The sequence below is a fragment of the Anopheles gambiae genome, chromosome 3 (assembly GCF_943734735.2).
Source record: "Anopheles gambiae chromosome 3, idAnoGambNW_F1_1, whole genome shotgun sequence".
Lineage (NCBI taxonomy): Eukaryota > Metazoa > Arthropoda > Insecta > Diptera > Culicidae > Anopheles > Anopheles gambiae.
The window spans coordinates 59,323,774-59,350,278 of record NC_064602.1 but is presented as its reverse complement, the minus strand read 5'-3'; the positions used below and the strand labels follow the sequence as shown (position 1 = coordinate 59,350,278).

Here is a 26,505-nt window from a genome sequence, read left to right as displayed (position 1 = left end):
GTGACCTATGCCACCCAACCGGATAAACGGTATTCTTTTTTCATTACCTTTGGCAGTCTGCCTATGTTCCTGTAGGAAACGGTGAAACAAATACGAAGCTCTTTATACTGTAAATGAGTATAAAAACACTTGAATTTCTGAGTGCTGTGGTATTCCATTTAGATGATCTTTAATAAAATATGTTCAAGCATAATTGAACTTTATAGCATCTTTATTTTTTGCCTGTCCACAAAGTAAGAAACACTTTTTAATCGTTGTTTTTATGACCTAAACAACGAGAGTAAGTAATAGTTGGAATTGATTGCATTTCTTATAGATTGCAAGGTAGTGGTATACAAAATTATGCTCATATATGATGTATAATAGACTTAAACGATAAAAATACAATTTAATTTCGGATGAAGCTTGGTGGTACTCTTAATAAATGTCTTTTCTTTGTTTTTCATGTTTTTAATTATTTTAGATTTATTGGATTTAAGTGTTACTATTCTTATGACATGCACAACTGTGTTCTTCATTCATATAAACATGTTGAATATCTAGCTTATTTTACTAAATTTAAAATAAATTTATCAGAACGTGGACTTGATTGCATGCTTAAAAGAATTAATATAAAAATTTAACTATACGTATGAAACGCATGTGCCACGCTTGACGTTATTCGACCATTCGGACCAGTTGAGGTTGAATATAAAACAAACATTACATTACCATCGTCTTGTAAAGGTGTGTGAGGACAAATCATGTTAATATAAATAGGATCGATTAGTTATCGACTGTTTTAGCAGCTAACAGAACAATCGCGCAGTTTAATAAATAAAGTTTTTTCAATAGATGGAAAGTAAAAGAGCTAAGTAGATGTTTATAGTGTGAAAATGTTTGGATCATACTTTTGAGATATTTGATTACATTATGTTGTATAGAAATGGCGAAAGAATAACTCTTTTGATTATGGAATTTTATTGCACGAATTTTAATTACCTCTCCAAAATAGCGATATTATGACAAACGCACGTTTTAATAATCGCCACAAAGAATGCTTTTAATGTTAAACTGTGCCAAACTGTGGATTAATTCGATTGACGTAGGTAAGATATTCACAAAATTATTATAACTATTGCGAAGGCCTTTTTTTAGATCATAGGAATAAGTTGAACTCGCCGAAGGCTTGGTGTAAAGAGTTGGTAACGATATATTTTCCTGCTCAAACATAGGCAGTACGGGAATGGGGAAAGAAACTGAAGTCCTACGAGACGAAATGAAAAATGATGATGATATAGAAAGAAAAGCGGTCGTTAATTTGTATGCATTTGATCGACACTCAACCCAGCATGTACATTGTTGGATAGAAGCAAGGCGAAGCATGATGGGATCCACTGTCTCAAACCAGTTTGAGTAGCACCAGAAGCCTTTTTTTCTGGAGTATTTGTGGCACAGGAATTCCGGTAGCTGCTTTGGCGTTAAATATCCGTATACTTTCGTTGTTTTTACAGGCTCGTTTATTACATTACTCAGAAACACCCACCAAAGGCAAACTTGCTTCTTCACGCATTAAAAGTGCCGTCTTCATAACGAAATGTGGAATGTACAGAAATATTTGGAAGTAGAGGAGTCTAATAATTGACTATATTGATATGAGGCGTTCACCTCATCCCATTGTCAGCAGACCTAAATCGAATCATCATTAATACTGACCAATGTTGCCTTGCCAAAATGATTATATCTGACTGGTAATCTACAGGTGACATTCCATGTACTGGCACATTGTTTTTAATCAATAACTCACTTTGACAAATCAAGTGTGGCGTTTTAGAATCGTCGAGTTTTTACAACAAAACATCCCACTTGAATATATGTTGATGCTTGAACCAAAACATGGTCGTTTATGTCATGGGATTCTCCCTTCATGCATTTGAATTTGCAATTGCAAATTATTACTATCCGCACGATTTTACTATTCATCTATTGATATGGACACACTTAGTGTCTGCAGCTATATCTAACAATGTAAAATATTTACAATATTCACAAACATGAACATCTGTATCGAACCATTGTCGATCTTTGGTAATGAACTGCTGATAAATGCTCTGCAGCTTGTTTTGATATTCATCGTGCGATATTTTGTTAAAACAATTGCTACTTCACTTGTACTATACACTTATTATTCTAGGCAACTGGCTACCTCCCATGTATCGCAGAAGATGTTTTGCACTTGTTGCGAAACAAAATCTAATCAATTATCAATTATTTTCACTTAGCTATACTCGACAGTTCTAAACAACAATTGCACCACAACATTCACTTCGGCAACATATACGGGAAGCGTCTTCGAACTTGGGCAGCTTAAACCTTAGTGGTAAGGTCCAACGGCGTGGTACCTTGCAGCTTCATACGTTTAACCTCACGATCGTACTCGGTTTCCTCTGGCTCGAGGTCTGACTCGCTTCCACTTCCAACATGATGTGCAAGAGCGTGACGTTGACGATGTGGTTGCTGCTGTAGATGCTGATGATGGTGATGGGTTTGGTAATGGTGTTGCAAGTGCCGCGGAGAGTCAGATCGTATTGGGGACACTCGGTGAGGCTGTACCGGGTGTGATGGCGATACCGACAACGGGCGTGGAGAATGACGTACTGTATCATGGTGATGATTTTGGTTGTTGCTGAAGCTGTTGTTGTTGTTGTTGTTGTTATGATGGTTAATATTGTTGGTGGCCGAAATGTTTTTGGTAGCTACAGGGATTGCTGTGGTAGCCAAGTTAAAATTATACTTGTCCATTCCGGATGACGGGCGACTGTCGGCATTAGCTTCATCATCGGAACCATTCGATTCAGCACCGGACATTGAAGATCTGCGCTCGTCAGCGGAAGTGCAACTGCTTCCCGTTTTCATACTCAAATCTATAGGATTGTCTTGTTGAATACGATGGCTGGAAGGAGTCGGAGAATTTCGCACTATCGTGTTCTGTTGTGGAGCAGACACAATAGGAGACCGTGGAGGAGTCATCGTTGCAGGAACCACCTCTTCCGATTCAGGTTCGTCTTTATCGCTTCCTGTCGTGCCATTACTAGGACAACGCTGTGACTCGAGCACCTGATCAAGAATGTAGCGTTTTGAGAAAGACTCTGGGGATTTTCCGTTATCATTACCGGATCCCGCGGTCGGATGGACGCTCTGATCGGTGTTGTGATTTGGTGTAAAGCGACTGTTGTTATTGGCGAGGGGTGAGCTAGGAAGCGTTAAATGAGTATCAGCAGGCTTTAGCAGACCTGCTTGTGGATGGGAATAAAGTGCCGGATGGAAGCCTGGAAACATGAGATGTGACGAGGGCAGGAAGCCAGGAGGCGGCATCAATGGTAGTCCACCAAACGGCAGTGGAAGGAACAGATCCTTGTTGATTGGTGAATCGTGCAATTTACCCTGCCGTAGTAGCGCATTTCTGCGATCATTGATCTCATTGGAGCTATCCGAGTTGTGACTATCAGGAGAACTAACGGAGGGCGATGCAGATGGGTGCTTGCTGTACTCCTCTAGGCCGAGAAGCATCAGCTCTTCCTTTGTGCATGGTGGTCGAGGATACATGCCATGAGGATAACCCCCGTGAAACATTCCCGCATGGATCCCGACTGGTTGTGACGGTTTCTGATGGTTTCCTTGTTGCTGGGCGGCTTGCTGTTGCTCCTGAAGCAAGCAGTGGATCTTAAACCAGTTCGACCGACGTCCGTAACGAGAGCCGCTTTTCGACATTCCAACCATCAGGCATTTGCGCAAGCGGCACGCCTTGCAGGCGGTTCGATTCTTTTTATTAATGATGCATTCTCCGTTATTTTTACACTCCGAGATCGAAGATAAGTTGTTGTATGATCGGCCGAAAAAAGACTGAAATTAAAATAAAAGGGAAAACAAACGAAATCGTTACATATGTACTTGCAATGCATATGATAATAATGGTGACGCATTGTTCTGCAATCATCAATTATTAGATTAGATACTTAATTATTGTATCGTGGTGTATTTGTATGAATTAGTGAAAAAAAAACTGGAACTAGAACAGCAAAAACATATATTATGAAATGAACAAGTAAAACTCTTTTCTTGATGAAGACTAAGGATCATTGCAGTATACCATACCAAATAAGTGAAATGATGGGAGAAACGTCCATCAACAACTAGCTTACAAATGTAACCAGTTGTATATAAATAACTGCAAGCAAGTGTTTATGCACTTGTTCGTATGCACTTGTACGTGACCAGTCGACTAGTTCAATAATTTTGAGTAATGGGATCTGTACGTTGTGGAAAAGAACGATTGCTTAATGGAAATTGCGAATGTACTTAGAGACACGCTTTTCAGTTGATGATCACGCAAAGTACTGTTCATACTCGGAGTAAATCAAGCTGTCATCAGCCTTTTCTTCTTGTAGAAGTTCAGAAATTGTTCTACAATCTGATGTTCATCGCGGAAGAAATTTGTTGTTGTACTTGAAATTGATATGACTTGAATGTGTTGGTTACGCAATACGTGGCAGGTTATTGCTAACTTACAAAAGATCACAATGATCGAGAGTGCTTTAATATTAGATAAAAATTGAAATTGCGTTTGGGTAATGTCACAATAGATGTAGAAATAGAGCTACATTTTACATAGATATTCGGTGTGAAATGAAATCCCACTGTGTGAGCACTGTTAAACAATTCGATTGCATTCACCACGTGCATTGAATCTGATTGATCTAAAGGGTCGTGGCAATACGTGATGTTAAAACGATGAGTGGGAATCACACAGCAGGTAATCTGGTTGCAACGGCAAGTTTGATTGCTTTTTCAACTTCCATTCGATCGGCTCTCATCAAACGATGATGGCGGTTGACTAATGTAGGCTAGGACTGATTTGTCATTTGTAATTTAACTTGAGAAAAAAAAAGAGAGCAACGCTTTACCCCCATCCTCGTGAATTTGAAGAACGGACCTGCTCTATCGTACCTGCGAAAAGTACGGTAACAATTGTGTTTTAACACGATCCCTAAGAAATCGCCGCAAGCGAAAGAAACTCGCTGAAATTTATGAAAATAGCCCACATCACTGAGGCTCGATCGATTCAAGTCCGTTTGTCTAGTTTGACCTTTAACGTACGGCAATGTAACCTTCATTAGAGCAAACCAACGCGATGTCGCAACTTTTGTTCTCCTTGTTCAGCAAATGAATGTAGGCTTATCCTCTTGATCGGTGTATCTGAATCCGTTTACGCTCAGTGAATGGGCAAACTGTTGATAAAGCCGTACAGTAAGAATTGTAGTTATAATATACAAGTAACTAAACAAGTAATGTAAAATTTCAATCATGGACTTTGAATTTGTTCTAAATCTTTAACAGGAACCATACACACAATGAAATATAGCCACTAAACTTGCAGTGCGCGAGCGATTGGCAACTTATTTGCGATCTGTTTATGCGTGGATTACTATGTTCCCTTGGTGACAAAATGTATGTGGGTGTTGCACGGGATGAGCGTTTACGATGTGATATTTGTAGACCAGAGTCATTGAGCAATGAGTTGTCACTCAATGCCCCGCAGTGTGATGCTGATTCATCAGCCCTTCCACAATCGTTGGCAATCCCATGAAACAAGATATTTGGGTGGATGGAATGAATTTGCTGGAGAGTGTGCCTAATCTGAACAACAACACGCTGACGATCCTTTTATGTCGAGAAGCTATACTGAACACGGCTGAACAGAAACACTACCAAGCAGTGCAGCGTTTCCACCAACGTCAGGAAGGGTACTTCTTCCGGCTGATGCATTACTGTGCGGTACTAGATGCAGAGCGCAGAATGAGGTTGTTGTTCCCACCATTATTATGAAACAAGAAAACAGCTTCTTACCTTGCAACCTTCGCAAGTGAAGGCTCCGAAATGAAAACCGGCTGCCGGTTCGCCACAAACTTTGCACTGCTGATTCATCTGGAAAAAGGAAAGACAGAAGGGTAGAATAAATATTTAGAACGAAAATTTATTTTGTTTTTTGTTGTTTCGGTTAAATAGGGTCTTAAACGATCCAACACGTCTTACAGCATATAAAACACGCGCGAGGAGAGGAAGAAGCATCAGTTTAACCGAGAATAACTAAAGCTCAAGTGGTAGTAGATACATTTTGTGGAATCCTCTGGTACACGTAAATGCGAAAAAAAGTAAACTTTGTTGCACTGCTACACGTTTCCAGTTAGCCGGCATTATCCTATGATTTACTGTTTACGAGTTCAGAATTGTTGCTTCCATTTTTGCACAGTCCACACCGATTGGAACCATTGGAACCGGTAACGTTGGAGGTGGGGGTCTGGGGTTGATGTGAGGTTTGAGGGGTTTCCCGGGAAAAAGGTGAACTTAATTACCTTGCGCTGGAAGTTGCAAAGAATAAACAAGCGTCTCGTTTTACCACATGGAACTTACATTATGACGCGGTTTGAGTTTCAAAATTTTTCTTGAATGGTTAACACCAAAATTCTGTAGAATGTTGCAGCATTTGATAAAATGCGCGTTTCGTTATCAACAATATGGCACACAAGTGCGGCTAAAAGTATGATATTTTCAAAACAGACTACCCTTACAGCCCGGGAAAGAGATAATTGAGTTTTACGGCTGCGACCTTACATTGACCTGTCCAAGTGAGTCTATCATAGCACGATGGAAATAAGCCGCGAGCAGATTTTTCAGTTGAAGAATCTGCGATGTGCTTTGCTTATGCAACACATAAGCATATGTGCAAGCGTTGCTAATTTGGGAGGTGTTTTATAGATGTAGCATCTCTATGCCAATAAGACTAATTTCACGTGGACATTAACAAACGCCAAATAGTTTTACTTGGATGATACTTACGATTTTGTTTTGTGCAGGTATCAGTGCAGGTAATTAAACCTCTATACAAAACATTGGACAAAAAATGGTATTGAGAAGTTTTGCACTCATTGGAGAGCCGTTTCTTAAACCAACCAAATATGATATTGCTCCTGTTATCAGCTTAGCGACTCGACGTCAGTTAATATTTAGCGGTAATGTTTACTGCAGTTGAAGAATCTGGTCGGCCACAAAATTCTGCATTCTAATGAGTTTCGATGAGCTTTATTGCTGGCATGGTATATTATGATAATGCATTTAAATTTTATGCCACTTATCCAACCAAAATAAAGCTTGGCCAGTGAGCATTCGCACGGAAACTGTTGGAATGGTCGTCCTCAGTCGGTGCTGCTATTTATCATAAACGGAACACACCTTCCACGGCACCGCAACCGTCAATCGCGTCCCACATTTGTGAGCCTTTCAATTCCGATTATCCTTTCTTTACATCGCACTGCTCAGCATCTTCCTTCTGGTCAGGCGTGATAAACTGCTTGTGGGAAAAGTCATAAACCGTGCTAAAATAATTCATTTTCGTGCATCGCTCGCGGACCGAAGGAAGGAGAGGCAAGATGGGTGTCCCAGCACAGATCGTCGTCGCGTTTGGCGCTGTGGATTCCCAAGTGTTAGCAGAGGAATAAATTTATATCACGATCGCTGCATTGTATCTCATCCGAGTGGCATTGCTGGTTTTGTTTTGTTGCTCGCGGAAGAACCAGTGCAATGATGCATGAGCTAGGTTGAATCGCGGCTGAAAAAAGACCTGTTGCTAAGTTTAGCGAATTGCCCCAAAACTCGAGGGTGTTTTCGTTCTGGCTATCGGAATAAAAGCTCCAATAACGAGTTGAATGCTAAATCAAGTCTCGAACACACTATCTTCAACGAAGTGGATGGGGTTATATGATAAGTTGTTTCGGTTACTTGCTCGTTCGGTCATTAATGTGCACAGTTTTGTCAGAATGTGGTTTTAATTGCCACTTTTACGACCACTCGTCTCAGATGGTGGTGTTAAGGCGGCAAGATAAAACCGCATGGATTTGGGGTAAAATTTGTCGATGTATTTTATGATGCATTTAAAGGTGAGCGAACCTCTACCATGATGCATTTGTGCACGGCACTGCTGCATGACGGAATTAAAATGATCCATCAATTCTCTGTTTTCTGAAGTCACCGTACATCTCTCAACTTCAAGGTTGGAGCACAATTTTAGAAACAACAACCTGTACCGTCGCATGTCCTCCAACATTTACCCGGCCTTAGCATGACGTTGACGAAACATTCGCTCGCACCCTTTTGGGACACGCAACTGTACCGTTTTGTTTCGTATTCCGTCAGCGTTCGAGCGTTGGATTTGAATATTCGCGCAATCGATCGAGGCCGCATTGTAGCAGTTTGGCGCTACGCTCTATTTCAGATGGCTCTCGTGTTCGTGCACAGGCACGTGCTTCAACGCTGCCGGTGGGCACTCAATCGAGGTAAGAGACGAAAGTTGCACCGTCCATTACAAGAATCGAGTAAACGTGAAAGAATCTTTTTTTTTCTTATTCACTATCCACCATCCTAACTTCATAGTAAGACGCGAATGCTCAAACTGGTGGCTCAATTCTTTGATCTCAAATCTTCCCTATGGTTCTGTGGCAGAAGAAGGAGTGGGTTTGTCTTTTTGTAAATGGAAAGAAGTTGCATGGGCCTGTAAATACCGGACAGCAAAACAATGCCGATTTCACGCGCACTGGATACGTGTAGGAGTGAATAAGATTGACATAATTCGAACACTAACGAGACAAGTTACTACTCACCTTCCCATCAGAGACAAGCTTGGAGCGTACCTGACCTAGCTCAAACCATTCGGAGTGTGTAGGCGTCGCGCAAAATAGCGAGAGTGCAGAAGAGATAAATCGGTTGTCTTGCCCGTGAACAATGTAGTAAACCGAGCAGCACCGATTCACGAACGAGTGTGGCAAACAAAGAGAGTACTAGAAAAGCGCGCAAAAACATTAAACGGCGCAACTTAACTGGAACGCAAGTAGAATGAAAGAATGGAGCAAAAGTGAGGAAAACTTGGCAACGGAACTAACCAATTTGAACTGTATCAAGGTTGGGTTGTTTTATAAGCGCTCCAGTTGAGTTGAAAGTGAAACTGCCCGAATGGTCAGATTGAAATGAAAACGAAGAAATGAGCGAGGGGAGAAACATGCAATGTAAACAAACAGCTGTAGGGTTTGCAACAAGCTAATTTGCCTTAGTGCGTAAGGTGTATCTTTAAAGAATGAATGGTTAGCAAGTGAGCACACGCCGCACCCAATTACCAAACAGAATCACCTTAAAACATTACAATTCGGTAAAGCCAATTGCTTGCAACGGCGAGGTAATGCAATTAGTTGATAACGTATATTGATTTCCATCTTGTCGTCCCATGGTTTGTAGGACGATTGGTAATAAATACTGCTCAAATAACCAAACGATTAAACGGCTAAGCTGGCCAAGCCTGACATAAGTTTTGCCAAAAGCAAACGAAATAGTTTATATAGATTGTTATAACTTTATATCAATAAGCAGCTGCAAGACTGCAACGCAAATCATAGTTCACGAAGCATCGATGAAAAATGCTGTCTAATAGACTCGATACATTAGTGAAAACTATGGAGGAAAGAAAAGAATGACACAACATATAATACCCTACCATCAGAAATGTTAAGTATTGTTCAACTTTACGAAATGTCCTAAATGAAATATGACAAATTGCTTCAAAGTTCATTTCTCATGGCAGTTGTTCCGGTAAATCCTAAGGGGCTAGTGCAATTTTCCTATTACATAGCCTTGATTGATCCGATTCCGATAAGTCAAGTCAGATGATGCATCGATCGAGGCTGGTTAAATAGACTGAGGTGGGGAACAATTCCGTAGGAGCGATCCATTTGTCATCACCCAACTGCTCGGTTAAGCACACGAAAACGGAACAGGGCGTGAGATAAACGTGACGGGAGCATCTCTACAAAGAAGAACTACACTATTTGATGTGTATCTTGCTGCAATGTTTCGATGTATACCTCCCGAAAAATGTGAAATCAAAATTATGTTAAGCGTACAGGGGACAAAGCTCTGCATCTTACGGTTGCGAACATGACGAAGCAAGTTAGCGTTCAGAGTTTTGGCCAAATTCCAAAGCCTTGCCAACGCTCTTTTGCTCTCATTTCGTTTGGGATAGTACGTAAACGCCGAAACACAATTACGAATGTCACCGTGTCGTTCGTTGAGGTTTATTTGGCAAATTGCTTGTCATCGAGCGTTTATTGCACGGGAACAGCTGTGGGATATAAAATACTTTCACAAAGCTTCAACGATGTGTTGCATTTAATTGCTGTTTTTGCATTCTTGCGTTCGACGCTTAATAATTTGTGAATAATTCCGTCTTTACGAGCCGCTAGTCCTTATTATTCATCCAATAAACGCAAAACAGCAGACAGAGAAAAAGAAGGAGAGAGCGAAAAAAAATAAACAGAACACTATTCATCCATCCATCCATCCGGAAGAACAGTGTTGCAGTGCGAGATGGTGTTGGGCATCAGCAAGCAGATCAGTGAGATCATCATAATCCCATCATGCTCGGCAGGAGAGGGAAGGAGGAAGTGCATTTTTATAGCCCGCGTGGCAGCCATCCGCGATGGAGTTTGATTTATTTGAGCCAGTTCTGTTCCGTTACCGGCTTGTAGCTCAACCGGGTGAAGTGGTAACATGCATGGAAAAAAACAAGTAAAAAAGGGCAACGTAGCACCTTAAAACGAGTGAACCTGTGTTCGGCCGTTTGCCCTCTAAATATCCGTACACATTTACGCAAAAGGTTGTAACAGGGTCGTCGATCGCGGAGGCTTTTCGTTGCTGTTCCAACTTGGAAGCGATGCCAACAGATGATGACTGGCGAAGAGTCAATCGACGGTTCGCCCCATACCCAAGTGCTACAGAAATCGCTTACACTAATACCTTCCCAAGATGCAATGACACATACTTAGCAGTCGAACTGTAGCAAAGGTACACACCGTGCACACGAGTTTGGAACGTGGTACGTCGAGATTCGCTGTAGTTAGTAGCTCTCGAGTAGAATCCCCTCGCCCTAGAGTGTTGGTGTATTAGTAGCGAGTACGCTTCGCTAGCGGGCCGGTGAATCACAAGATCTAATCTCACACCCTCGTGGTTTCTTTTCGTGAGAAACTATCGCGCTGAAAATCGTGTTTATTTCTTCATTACCGTATTATTATTCCCGCAGAACTGATCTCTTTTTCTATTCGTTTGATTGTATCCGGCTGCAGCGCTCTTTCAGTTTTTAGCGGCTGAATACGAGCAGGCGGAAGCTTCCCCGTATCGTCCGGGCACAAGAGAGCAGACCCACCGGCAGTCATGTAGATGCCATTAGAACACAGGTATGCGGTCATCTTGTCTCGTTTTCGTCTCCAATACACACACGGGCAATCAGCAGTGTTGTGGAACGGAGGCCGGATGCTGCACCCAGTGCAGCAGCAACGCAGCGGTGGAAAGGGAAGTTCGTACTCTAAACGTTCCAAACCCGGCGCGACGATGGTGCTGGTCATGGATGTGATAGTTTAATTTTCCATTTCGTGCACACGGCGCAAATTAATAGTGCATTCATGTTCGTGCTATTCTACTTTGCAGTTTTCTCCACCACACACCGTCAGGATTTGTGGCAATTCGCTTGCAATACACCGCGAATGTGATAAGCGCAGCAGAGAATATGGCACAAATCCCATTCCAGTGACCGGCTGTCAGCGGTTTATCGCGATAAGGTCAATCTGTTACGGAGTGTACAGGTATTCGGGTAGGCAGGCAGATTCTAGTGCATCGACAACGAAGGTGATGTTTGTAGTCGAACTCAAAGTGAGAACGTTCTGGGGTTTCGTTTCTTGAAGCACCTTTTCCGTTCCCATTCAATGCATTGTTTAACCTCGTTCGTCGTCTGACCTTCCGGTCGAAAGGTGTCCATTAGTGTCGCAGCGTGTCGCCCCTCCGGTAGGAACAATAGCGAGTGACTTTTCAATGATTTTTCTCATATCAACTAATCTAGATGAAGCGGGAAACTATCGCATTGTTGCGTCGCTGGCTGATGACACGTTGACAGCGCTGCTCTTAAAGATGCTTCATCGGCAGGGAAGCTGAACGGTAGTGAAGGTTTCGTTTGTTTTATATCGTAACGTGTTCTACGCTCGTAGAATCTTGACAATTTTCCATTGAACCTATATCATTAGTTGACGATTTATAGGTACGGCAGTATGTACGTTTAACCAATGATAGTTATAATACTCCACCGAGAATAGATTAGAAAGGAAATGTGTTGCAAAACAAGTGTTGATGTAGTATAATCTTTTCTGACTATGTATTTAAATATGTTACAAGAATTACGTAAAGCGATACAGATTACATTTCCGATTAAAATAACTAACACACTAGAACAACAAAGACAATGCAAAGAACAGAGCGTACAAGTATCGTTGATGTTTGCGCAATAATAACAATGCCTGAGTATTAGTATAATCCCACCTAACTTGGTATACAGATCATTTGGGCCTAGAGTTCGTTGAATGCTGGTGAATTGAGAAATAAGCATAAACTGGTAGAAATTTAGTGTGATTCGTTACGCCTGGCTTGCGTTAAAAGTGAATTTTAGAGCTTGAGCTCAAGCGCATCGTCTGAAGTGCGAGGTTACACGTGGGTCTCGTCGAGATCAGCAGTGTAATAAACAAATCTGAAGCAAAATTAATAGGTGTGTCACTTGCTGGCAGCAATGGATCTATTGACCCAACAAAATAGATTGAAGGCAAAAGCACTCATCCGTTTGCATGCAACTAGTTCGGTGAGCTCATCGAATAGATTTGATGCCGAAGCACATCGCGAAGGATCGCAACAGGTTGTGTGTCTCAGTCTGTCTCCACAGTTGTGCTACATCCAAGCATAACAATGGGCGCAATAAGAGAGTAGGAAGTAAACAAATGGTTGATATTTGTACATTAGCTCTATTAATTATGCAATTAACCTGCTATTGTTGAATGTAAATCAAATCGAAGAAAGAATGAAACGAAAGTGAAACGATGAACCTAAACAACCCGTGCCACTCCCTGGCATTAAATTGTGTATCCCATTTGTACTGTCTACTGTAAGATGTGTAAGATCGGGTTAGTTGGGTGTGTATGCGGAACTGAGAGTTACTAATCGCGTTGTGAGCAGGGTAGCATCAATCGAACCTTAATTAAATAATTGAACTAATTTTAGCACGCGAGCTTCACGCTCCAATCAGGCTGAATTCATGGCAGATGAATAAGCTCCATTTATCATCCATCGATGTGCTGACAAAATGCATATCTTGTGTATGAGCCTTGAAGCTAAGTGTAGGGTACATCCGAATTCTAGCCTCGCAAAAGGTAGACCAGTTTTTTTGCCAGATTGAGTATCACTCAAAATGGGGCAGGTAATCTAGTTCAATTTGTACCGGACTGAAAGGGGAATTTGATTGATCATAGTACGACATGTAACAACAATAGTACATTTGATCTGACACAATTGAAGTATCATGGAGATCATTTTAACACACTGATGGCAATTGCTGTACAGTTTTGAGCACGGTTCAAACCACTAGACAAATGCGGCAGGGCTGCACTCGGGCATCTCTAGTACAACATCTTAGCATTGGTTGCAATCACGCTGCATGCACTGGAGTGGATTTGAAAGAAGGCCGTACTTGGCGGTAAAATGCAATTAACGAAGGCACTTGCTGCTCAGCAACACGTCTGTTTGTCGGATACAGCGTGTTAGAAATAGCCGAATGCAACTATTTACCTTCCCATTCTTCGTAGAGCTGTTCTAATCTAAATAAATTGAAAACGTAATAATGGATTTCAAACAAAGACGACCCTTTAGTTCGTGTCTCGTGTGCACTGTTTTGTGGTAAACAGAACAGTGCAAACAGCATTTCCTTTAGTTGGTCAGAGATTCTCATTGACAGATGTTAAAAGCATCCTCTTCAAGTGCCGCCAGGCAACGTTTCTTACCGCTACACAAGTCAACCATGTCTGTGAAGCACCTTCTAATGCATGCTACCGGTATCGAACTATCCTCTTGGCGACCGTATTCCATTGTGTATAAAATCGAACGGAGGAAATCTACAACTGCTGTACTCTGACTCTCAAGGTTCGACGAGTGCGACTGCTAATTAATCAAACGATATCTGTTGCCTCATGTGAGATGGGAGTCTCACGGTAGTGAAGATTAATTTCATGCAATAGGTTGTATTGGATAGTTTTTCATAGTATAAACATTACTGACTGCTATTATTATTTATATAAAGCGGCAAAAGGTTATTCGTGACAAACTTTTACAATTATTTGTACCCACGATAAAATTAGTAATTTTGTATTTTTTTATTTATTTCTTAATTATTTGTTTAAATATGCTCTAGTTTAAGACAAATTCATCAAGATGAAGGCAAATGCATCAAGATGCCTATTGCGTCGCTTATGGTCGAAGTTACACAAATACATTGACGAACTAAACGCGGTTCAAAAACAGTCATCATAGATGCTTGCCTTACACGAACATCCCTGGTTTGTACGCAAAGATTTGCTGCAAATCACTCACAAACAAAGTAGTAGAGCACCCAGCTAAATTATAGGTTTCGGAACGAATTCGTTGGAACTGAGCGACATTGCATTACGAAGCATAGAAGGATGAACCATTTTCTAGTGGTATAATGAGCACATAAGTCATTTTCCATTGCGTGTGCGACAGCCGCCGTTCAAGGCGTACCTGAAGATGATCTTTGCGGTTTCGTGTAATTGAAAATTGCGCACCCTCAGCAGAAATCGTTATTGTCATCAGTGATGTTCACGGTAGTTGTCGCGATAGGTTCCTCAAAGACAGCGAGGGAAAAGGGATTTCAACACCTCTTGGCGAACAGCGTAGAACAACGGTGTAGCGGTGAGCCGAAAGAGTACGATGAAAGGTGCGGTCTTCCTAGAGTAACCTTTATGCCAACACACCGCAAATAAACTATGATTTACAAGTAATTGAAAAATGAAACGACCAAATGTTTGCACAACCGGTGGCAAACCATTGCCGCTTCAGTTGAACAAATGTGAGCTACAGCGGCTTCGGGCTACTCAGAGACAGTATTGAAACAGATAATTGAAGGTCTGTTTGTACGTAAAATATGCGACGTGAAAGTAACAAATCGATCCGGTTTGCTCGAGTGACAACAATTTCAAATCTGTTATTTTTAATTGTTGGCATGTAGAAACATTTCGGCCACGCTTCGGATTCCGTTTACAGAGGTTGCAGTTAACAATTGAAAACAGATAATTTTGCAATTGAAATCGAAAGGGAACCAAACAATATATCCGAAATAAATTATATTTTCATTTGTGCTACTAAGCTCTGGCAACCACAGCAAAACACGTTACTAACAGGCAATTAGCGGTTATTCCGTGGCGGACAGATACGGTCAAATGTTTCAATCATCCGAACGACCTTGATTGAGCGTTATGCATGAGGTGCGCCATTTTTAAAGAGTCCCAGTGGACTCCATTACATTAACGTCTGTTTTTCTACAACTGCATGGCAGCATGAATCCCACCTCCCCCCACACCTCGTAAACGGAATATGTCTTTGATCGTTTCGAATGAAGACATCTACGTGCCGACAAGTGCTGTTGGTGAAATAACCACTACAAACTCTTGCATCTTATGCTATAGCTTGTCTTTAGTTGTCAAGTGTACAACATTTCCATTGTACGGAGTAATTCATAAGTTCGACAGCTTACGAAAATCTGTTGCTACTGAAGCGTAAGCGATCAATCGTGTCGAGCGCAAAGAGAAGCATTTATTGATAGGCCGAATGTCAAGCGAGCGCGAGCGAGACTCAGTAGAAGTTCGTTGTCTAACTGCTCATTGAAATCATTCATGGAAGAAAAGCAAAAAACAGTTTGATTGACGCTGCTCTCTTTCGGGAATGTATAACGCTACATAAACGTACAAAAATAACTAGTTTCTTGTTCTTGTTCTTGCCATACCATTACACATGGTTTTGTAAACACCATCGACACAGATTATATACCCTGCCGTGCTATGCCATTCAATATGACATTGTGAAGCACGTAGGAAATGAAATTGTTTTCAAATCGGTACAACGAAATCAAACTACATTTTAACATTTCTGTAACGTTTTTGGACAGCTAACAAGTGTTGGGAATAAATGAAGGGGTCCTCAAACCAACGGGGTGGCTACACCTTTGGACATTAGGGAAACCACTTGGGCGCAGATGGGGAAGCAAAAGTGTGACGAGACAAATACCGCTACAAAAAAAAAAACATCAACATCTTTAACAATGCGTCTTGGGAACTCCGATTGAATGTGCTTGTTTTGTGGGCGGACAGCTATGTCTGTGGTACGTATTGGGGAAAAACATGATAATTACGACGAAAACTATTAAATCGTTACTCTCTTACCAAAGGTGTCAGCGTTGTTTTTGTGTACGATGGCCGAGGTGGTATACATGCGTCTACCCATCCTGAAGCGCGTACGGTTAAGCTTTTTTTTTCCTGAGAGCGGTGTGTGATCTTCACCTTTCGCTCGCCTTTCTCTATAACTAGTTTGCTTCCGCTTGTACATCCACGACTTTGGCCTCTTCTTCGTTTTTGTTGTTTGACACGATGATCGGAGGGAGAATGTGGTAAGATGTACGTTCGCATTTGATGACTTTTGTAGTGCTTGGTTTAATAACAAAAATCATCACTCAAATATCAGCGATGATCATTAACGTCGGTCAACGTTGGGTTGGTGCACTCAAGGTTCATGCTCGAGTCGCCAATAAGCCGCTTTGCGCCGAGTTGGAGGTGATAAATGCCGGACTTAATGTGACTGGGAATGGTTTATTTTCACAGGTCAAAGTTTTCCGATATTGAGATAAAAAAAGGGGTTGATCACAACGATAGCTAGGACATTTTATTGCGTAACAACACCTGTAAGTTGCTGTACGATGTTCAATCGGAAACTGCGATGAAGAAAATATATGAATGCGCGAAAAAAGAAACGGCAATGGTAAGTTAATATCCATTTGCTTTTGCTAAATACGTTTCCAGTCAAGAAAGTCGGCTACCGAAAGGCATGTGTTTCAATGGAGCATCAGACATATTGAGACTCATATACAGCTCCGACATGAACATAAAGCAAGATAAATTAAGTCGTTGGCCAACATAACATGTACGCACTTAACGAGAGTTTGCCGATACTTTTAAAGACTCTGAGTGACAGCATTCGTGTCATTATGTGCTGTACGCGATTGAGTTATCATCATCCTACATGTTTCCCAGATGTTAAGTATCAGTGGGCAAAGAAAAGGAAAGATATAGTGCACATCATTTATCTGGTCTTGTTACTATCAGCCCAATGCTGCCAAAGAAATTGAGCGATAGTTCTGAGAAAGTGGAACGGAAACTAAATGTTTTTAGTTTGTGAAGTGTGTGTGTTTGTGTGCATTGTATATTGGTATTAGTGTATATATATATATATTCATACATACATTGTTCCTTATTGTTCTAGTGGAATATAGATATGTATGACTTGTGTTCTGAATTTAACGGTTTTTATTACACAACTTCTGAAAGATTATTGCACAAAAACCTCTTCATTGTATTTTTTATTAGTTTGCACCTCAATCGTTGAAAGGATAAGTAACTGGTTGCATGTTTGCAAAATCGCTAACGGGTCGCGACGGGATTGAACTGACCGCAAAATACCGATGCCAAACGAGAGGCGGCGTCCGAATGAATAGTTTTCCCTTCCACAAAACACCCCCCTAGCAGGCAGACTAATCGTACACGGCCGATCTTCGTTTGGAGATCCTCGGAAACCAAAACCCGTACAATCAAACCGTGGGAACTAGATCATTCAAATTCTTGAACTCGATAATCGTTGACGATGATGATGGTGGCTGCTTCTACTCGGGATATCGGTTTCCACCCGCAATCGTGTACACGTGCTGGACAGAGAGTAAAACTGCAACTGTAACCACTGCAAGCGACCGGTGCAGCAAGAGGTAAAAAAGTAGAATGGAACATCTAGCAAGTCACCATTCCGTAAGAATGAAAACGAAGCATTCATCAACAACCTCGAAGGCGTACCGCATCGTCTAGCTTAGTTAAGGTAATGTACTGCAATCTTTCTTTCTCGATTAAAAAATTTCTATACAAGACGCAAGATGTGCAGCGCCAACTTGCAGTTTGCTTGTGAAAATGTGAGTGTGTGCGCAAAGACGACAGAAGTGTGTGGAAAGACGAAAAAAACGTTTCTTTGTGCTTCGCCTTCCATGCACTACTGGTAAGGAGATTTATTTACAAGAAGCAGTACGTACAATAATCCATGAGCCCAACTTCGTTATGTCAAAAAAATAGTCATCAACGCTCGATCATCGTCAATCGGTGGAACTTTATCTACATCTACAGCCATAGTCGGTTGTTGATGGAACTTGTCGTCCGTTTCCTGAGAGTATCTTGAAAGTGTAAGCTTACGCACGATATATTAAACTATTTTAATGCAATTAATAATAATACCATTGAAAGACTGGGAGGCTACAGCTGCTGTCACTACTGCTGATATATTTTGCATAACCTGACCGAACAGACGCCCTCGAATGTCCTCGTTTTGTGAGTTAAGCTAATTATCGAGCTGCATCATTGTACGTGCCTTTTTACGACAACTCCCTTATAGACAATCGTTTCACGAAGTGCCATGGCCTCCACCGTTGCTCCTCTACCTCAGGCATCTACAACATCTTCCTCCCGCTCTCGTGCCACCAGTTTGCACCGATATTTGCCACTTGCCATAAATTAATTCACAAAGTATAGCAATAAAAATCGCGCGCAACAGGCATGAAGATGAGCATGAGCTGCTCGCTAGTTGTTTGCATCCTCGTCGACCGGACCCATTGAGCGTTTGTGCTAACAGAAATAGCTGAACGATAGGTTACTGTGGCTGGAGACGTGCAGTATAATGTGAAACAAAAATACCATCAAATCGTACAGAAAATCAGTCGATCTCGAGATGAAAGAAAACCTTCACACGTCCGTGCCGGTCACGTTGAGTATGGCTAATTAAATTTTTACAATCTTGCCATATTTGAATACATGTTTGGAGCAGTACGAGCTCACGAATGGTAACTGAGTGCGAGTTGCAAGCGCAGCACTAAATTTTGAAACGAAAAGGGTAGGATATATGTTTTTTTTTAACGATGCAGAGTAAAAGTGATCGAATTCTCAAACAAAGTAGTATTTATTTCATCCCAATAATCCTACTTTTGCTGTAAGCTTTTGTCTCGAATAAATGTGATGGATCAAGAAATGAAAGCGAGCGACTTCAACGATCCTTAAGCGTTGAACGCAGAAGCATCCGCTGTTGCAATGCTTAACTATCACGAACAATGAACTTATTTTTCAATTTCGATCAACAATGATCAGCATATGTCCTTCAGCGCAAAACCGAACCAAAGCGTGATTTTGCTGTGTTGAATCTGTGCCAGACTGGAGGGGTATAATTTTATTTATTTATTTATTTATCGATCGATACACTGCATGGTAAGCTTCGTCTGCGGCAGTAAGTGCATCACAACAACATGCGTATGGGTTCGCTAGTGAATAGCACACAGGATCTTCGTTGAGCGATCAACGCTGTCTACCGGGCCGAAGTTGTACGAGTCTGATGCGTCAGTGCCCACCGCATGCGGTGCATTACGCAGCACGCAACGTACAGTATGACAATAATTTATTGTTTATTATATTCACTGCATTGCAATGCAATACGCGAACAAAAAAAAACGGGATGGGTGGATGTAGGGACAAGTGGATCTGTTGGGTGGCCTCCGTTTAGCCTGTTTTACAATTTGACGATACTGACAGCTGGCGACAATCATAGTTCGGCAGATTCATTCACTTTGACGGCCCCATCGTACACATAGCTATATATAAAATATTCACTTTCGAGAACGAATTATTAATAAGCGTAAGTAGTTTGTTTTTAATAATGTTAGTCAAGGATGAAAGGTATATGTGACCAAATACAAATCGCTCAAAGTTTGCACAATTGTTGGGAAATTGAAAAAGCGTCACATAAACGATCTAAATTCATGCGAACGTATACCCACCCTCATGTAATACAAATCGTGCATTTCATACGTTTTTTGCATACGTTTATAACGCTTCCGAAACAGTCTGTTAACTAAAATTCAGATCACATAATGATGACAATGGGCGACTCCCGCATCGAGTGGGTATGATTTGTGGCTTGTGTCCATGATTCTGGGTCGACGGTAAGCACCTACCGGCAGATATCTGGATCACATCGTTGAATATAGTTTCGGACACGTACGTTTATCGAACGTACGCCATGTTTATCGGACCACAATCCTCTTTCGTCCTTAGAGGACCTTCGTGAATGAAGATGACCTGCATAACCAACGACAACTAATACTGATTGTTAGTTTGCAATTGCATCAATCTGATTTGTTCTTGAGAGCTCTCCGCAAGGTGTTATCGAGGTCGAGTAATATAAACTGAAAGCGGTAGTGGCAGTAAAGCTGAACTAATAAATTGTATCGTCGCTACTACTATCGTCGCTAATACTCGATTTGCCCAATCTAAATGGGGTCGTGTCTTAATGACTATGCTCAGAAGAAAACATAAGAGCAATTAGTTAACCATCTGGGCACAGGCATCCCATTGAGTGGTTTGTCATTACGAATATGAATTGAAACGTCATAATGCTGAGTGGTGCCTACAATATGCATTCTTTATTCAACCAGAAGGAACAGTGATCGACTGAAATCGTGCCGATTATAACAATTTGTTATGATGTCATGTATCGTTCTCCACAAGATTTACACTCCAGTTTGCAATCAACCTTTTTGGATGGGCAACATATCGATGATCACAGCAGCATACTACATGTTTTTAACGTTGTCATAGCACAAGCTATAAAATGATACTACTTCTTATGTGTACCATTTGGTGCAGGTAATTGGACATCTGAAGACATCATTCGATACGAAAGCTTGTGATCATAAGCATAATAAATTTACGTATTGAAACATTTTCACGAGTTAACTCAATTTTGGAACAAAAATTCTGATCAAAATCGGGTGAATCAAGCGTGTCTGAGAGGCAATCCATGATCGTAGCATTTTGCGATCGTTTTTTTCGGTTAGCTGGTGAATAACAACAAAAACATGGGCTATTTTATCTGCAGAACGAGACGTTCCAGCACTGGCCTTTCCCTCCGTCATGCAACGATCAGCATAAATCGGTGTTGCCGTTCATTTGCGCCGACAATTAGTGAAGATCAAGATCGAACATTGTCAGCGGGTGCAGGTGAGCGCGGAAAGTCTTAACGCAGAGGATCGATCGGATTGATATAAAATCGGTTATTCGTTTCATTTTCGACGCTTATTCATCAGAATCCACGGTTCTTTCAGTGTCTTCCTAGAGCAGTGAGCGCGAGCCGTTTCCCAGAATAATTTGATTACCGCATTGAACATCTCGTGGAAACCCTTTCTATCAAGACCCTTTCTATGCCTTTGCTGTTCATCATTCACATCAAATTTTATGACTATTCAAAATACTTGTACGGTCAGTCGGATTGGGTTTGGTGCTTGGCCAACAAATCGAACTACCATATCAGAAACAATGTGGATTACGCGAGAAGCTCCAGAACGGTTGATGTGCCGACAAAGCTTCGAAACGGATCCTGAACTGTTGACCGGCTGCCGTTACGGAAAGGCATCTTCCCCGGGAGGCTTTTGAGATTTTATTGCTCCAAATATAAGTTGTTTGGCAGCGTCCGTGGCTGAGGACCTCCGCTTGGCAATTGATGCGATGCTAGAAGGCGGCATTCGCCTTTCATCTGCCGTGTCTCGCAGGGTGATGCTTGCAATAAAGCGCACGTCTGTTTCGTTTGGCTCCCCAGCTCCATTCCAGAGACGCAGCACCGAACGACATCGCTTACTAGTGTACTCGTGTGTGTTGTCATTCGTCGAAGGAAAGCTCATTTGTTTTGACTCGAATCAATTACGTTTTACGACATTCTCAGTTCACTTAGCCTTTTTGTTCAATTAACACGTTCGACTCGTCCTCATCTTGGGAGGATTGACGGATCAGATTGTATGTTGAATAGCAAGGGCCGCTCATGGTGAAGTCATCTCGCAGTAAAGTGTAAGATTTTTTCTCCTTTGCCGCCACACACGCGTCTTTGCCAAGCGCACCTCTAACCTCTGTCATTTGGCGCGGTTTGGCAGTCCGGGTGGCATCGGTAAAATCGAAGCCGACGCCCTTCGGAATGTTGAAGCGACGCAAATTGATCCTACAGTGCAAAAGGTATATTGCAACGTTTGCCTCTTCGAGGTGGTAATAAAAATTAAACCGCGAACAAACTCTCCCAGCTGATGGATCACGGTTTGTGATGAAGTGCGCACATAAAGGTACTGCTCTAACTTTCTCTACGCAGATCGCCCCTATGCAATCTACCTGCAATTGAAAAGGAGCGAAAAAGAGTGCGCCGCAATATAAGAAGGCAGTGTGTACTCTTTTGGAAGGACGAAAGCAAGTGTAACTGTTTCTTTGAGTAATAAAACTTGATCAAATTTCCCCAAAACAAAGCAAACCAAGCCGATGAGCCCTTGAGCCACGATTTGGCACCTTGACGATGGATAATGTACGGATTGGTATAAAGGGAGTGTAAAGGAGCCGCCTATAGATTGGGAAATGAAGTAATCTGAAATCAATCGAACCTACTACTTTGACCATAATACGATGGCCACCCCGAGAAGCAGCCGTTAAAGCGGCATGTATAAATCAGTTGATTTCACCGCAATAAAACAAATATTTTGATTAATGATGTTGATTTGATTCATATTTCTCCATTTGGTGTATTCTGTAAAGAGCTGATGCAGACTGGCAGAAAGCCACATTACGCGGTGGCAACTGGGGCTTTGAATCTAAATATAACAACTACGGTAGTTTTAGTTTTATTTTACAATTAGATATGTGATAGAAAATATGAACATGGTTTATTTAGCATTTGTTTTGTTTCAAAACATAAAAAATGACTAAATAATTCGAATTCCTATTGAAACAAATTATGTATATATATAGTAGAATAAAGCAATAAAGTGACAGCGTGTTAAACTATTGCACCTGTGAATCATATAGGATACGGCACACCGTTTCCCTTCCAGGTGCTGTATTGCTATTAATTAAGCAAATCTCGATAGTGACTCCACCTATCATGGCCAGCAACACGAAGCTTCATGATCATGTAAGCACATTGCACACAGCAACCATACCGCTAGACTAGCGTAAATGAATCCCCAAGTGCTCGAGCTCGCGCTAACCGGAATAGAGGGAAAGGCGCAAAGCGTGCCAACATGTCCTCCGCGCGCTTGATGCCGAAGACCAGAAAAAACCGTGGGAAATAAACCTATTTAACGCCTCCGGCTTGCGACGGTGGCTTTCTTTTGTTCCGTGCTTGTAACCGTGGCGCGAAGATAGGAGGATCATTGCTGTCGTTTTTCCCGCAGCTTGTAAGCTAGCATTAATCGTTTCGTTCTCCCTTCCTCATTCACCGCTGGTATCGACTGTCATAGGGACACTTGGAGGCAACTCGGTATCACTGCTCGTGATCAGATGGATGATCAGTACCGGTCCAGTTTAAGTTCTTTTTTATGTATGGAACTTTTCTGTTATTTGTCGAAAAAAACTTTTCAAAAATCCAAAGAGCTGATTTGATTTGTTGTTATTGCGTAATGTATTTATCAAGAGAAATCCAGAGAAAAAAGAAACATATACTTTAACGCAACAAAATTCGTTGCAACGCAAAAAAAATTGTGTCTATGCAAACATAAACCTGCTTTTCTATATAACAAAAGAAACGCCTATATTGTAGCACATCTAACGAATTCACCTGCAAAATGTATGCTATGGTTGTGCATCAATCAAATAAGACACCATCTTATTCGTTGCACTCTGATGGGTGATTCCGATGCATACGAAGTGTTGGAATTGTAATTAAACGCGAAAAAAACAACGTTTAAAAATAAGAATCGCCCAAACGCAATCACAGAGCGTGCAAAAATAAGACAAGCTGTCAAAAAGTCAAATTTTTTGGCAAATAGTTTCCGGTCGAGCGTGTCTGGCTTGTGCCGCGCGCTGGAAGTCTGTGCATTTAATTTGAATGCATTTGCAGCGACACTCATTGGGCCACCGGTGTACCCCCGGTACAAGAAACCGGCGATGTAAGCATGAAAAATTATCATCAACCAACGATATGAATTAATAATGGCAATAATCAGCAAAATAAAGACAACCACTTAGTAGTGGCGTTTATGGGCGATGCGATCGCGATACGCCATGCAGAACAATTATTCGCGGTCTCAAATTCCGTCGTCGGATGTCTTTGTGTGCGTATGATGTTTGCGAGTGGCCAATGAGAACAATGAGGTGCAATTTTGCAATATCATTAATCGTCGCACGCCACCCATCAGTTGCATCCCGCACGGATGCAGCGCGATCGCAATGCGAAAGGGTGGACACACGTACCGTATCTGTCAGATGAGTGGTTCGACCTAATGGATGTCTGCTTTGAGCCACTTTCCCCGTATGCTAGTAAGAAGGGTAGTGGCGAGCGGCAAGAATGGCGAGTCCCGTCTGCATAGCCGTGACCGATTTCTGACTGACTCCAGGTGCTGATTGTTATTCACCTGTGTAGTACAGGATAGGTGAATCGAGCTCTTTGTGTTTACCTTTTTGTCACGATTTCAATCGCCGTGTGTGGAACGCTTTTTTTGTTGTGTTCTAGACTACTGAAAACGCTACCGTTGCAATTTCTTCTTATAAGTGTGCACACAAATAGTGACGATAAAAAGATTGCTGATCGCTCCCTCCCCTCCTCCTACGCTTTATTGTGTTGTTTGCCCTTTTTTCTCTCTATAAAAAGGCTAATGAGACAAGAAGCCAGAGCGAAGTGAGCGTCACAGGCTTCAACGTGTGCAATGCGTCTGTCACGGTTTATTGAGCATAATTAAAATGTAATTTAAAAACACATTCCACAACGCACGGCCTCTTTTGATATTTTTTTGCAATAAAAAAGAAGACACGTTATAGTGAAACGTAGAGGTCAACTTTATCATTTTTTTGCCACACGAAGTACACGCTGCAACGCTTCTTCCTTCATCCATCGTATGCATTAATAATTCTGTTGCATCGTGAGGATTTCATGGTTCGGTAAATTTTGCGTGTTATACATTTTCAAACGAATTTGACGCGTGTTAGATTTAAGTTTAACAATCGGAGATGTTTTTTTTACACAGATTCTCTGACTCACCTTTATATTCTGCTGTGCGAGATGGGAGTTTGCCTAAAGCTCTAAGCAAATGCTTTATGCCGGATGCCGTTTCTTTGGGGTGATGCGTTTTCAAATTACACTACTGATTTACGTTAAATGCACTTTGAATATCGTTGTATGCTGCACGTCGTTCCAATAATTTCACAATCACTTTGTTAAACGTGTACTTAGTATTTCATCTACCGATATCGTGAGAAACGTGTAGACTACAAACAACTCATTCTTTCGGTATAGTTTGCTTTGTAGATTTGACCGTTTAGTTATGTTTGGCGACAAATGAAACACATTCCTTTTGGGGCACTGTTAACTAACACACGAGAGGCAAGATGGAGGAGATCGATAATAATAATCTGTGCTGCCTGTTGTCATAATCAATTTTCGTCAACACGCCACGGGTCCATCTTTTTCTTTGATTTTGTACAGTATTCTCGAAGTAGTTCGAAGATTTGAGCCGACGGTTCAGCTTGCTGCTTGTTGGATGAAACAATTAACATTCGTTACACAAAAGCGAACCTTTAAATAAACCACTTTGCACCCGGAATCATTTGATCCTTTTTAACAGCTTCTCACTTTTGTTCGCGCTTTGAAATTTTGTGTTAGCGCTTAATCACGAAGATAAGGGATAGCATTAATAGTTCCGGACGATGTACGAAGGCATCAAATTTTGTCGGTTTCCACAGCTATAATGCGTGTGATTGAATTGTGCCACTTGTTAGATTTTTTGTCGTATGCATATTTTCAATTCGGTGCATAAGGTTTCTTTTTTGCGACACAATTCGTCACTAATTCACTCGAACACTTGAAACATCACTATCAAATGGGCCAATGATAGCATCATGCGCACGCAGCATAACACTTCCACTGAGAAGCGGCGATAACAACTGACCAAACTGCACTGATCGAAACTGCACCGGAACTGCACAGACTGCATTGGGGTGCGTCCACCCCTCCCTGGATCACACGAACAGATCTTTTAGAATACGAGCACGGCGACGACGATGACGAGAGGGTAAGGATCGTAACAGCGAAAGTAAAACGCTGCCGTGGTTGCTGCTTGGTCCGAATCGGTATCGCAAAGTACGACGGTTGTTCCAACAACGGCGGCAGCAACACTGACATGCGATCGTGAGCGCGCCCTGTCTGAGACTGGAAAACATCTCGGCTCAA

The 26,505-nt window shown here is 41.6% G+C and overlaps 1 protein-coding gene across 1 annotated transcript; it reads right to left on the bottom strand.

Annotated features, from left to right (window-relative positions):
• Positions 1-429: 429 nt before the first annotated feature.
• On the bottom strand, positions 430-26,505 carry LOC4577884 (knirps-related protein). Its single transcript, XM_001230803.2, has 3 exons — positions 25,318-26,505; positions 5,887-5,964; positions 430-3,882 (listed from the first exon to the last, which is right to left on the bottom strand). Exons 2-3 carry the CDS (start codon positions 5,962-5,964, stop codon positions 2,347-2,349), a joined length of 1,614 nt encoding a protein of 537 aa, XP_001230804.2. The 5' UTR covers positions 25,318-26,505; the 3' UTR covers positions 430-2,346.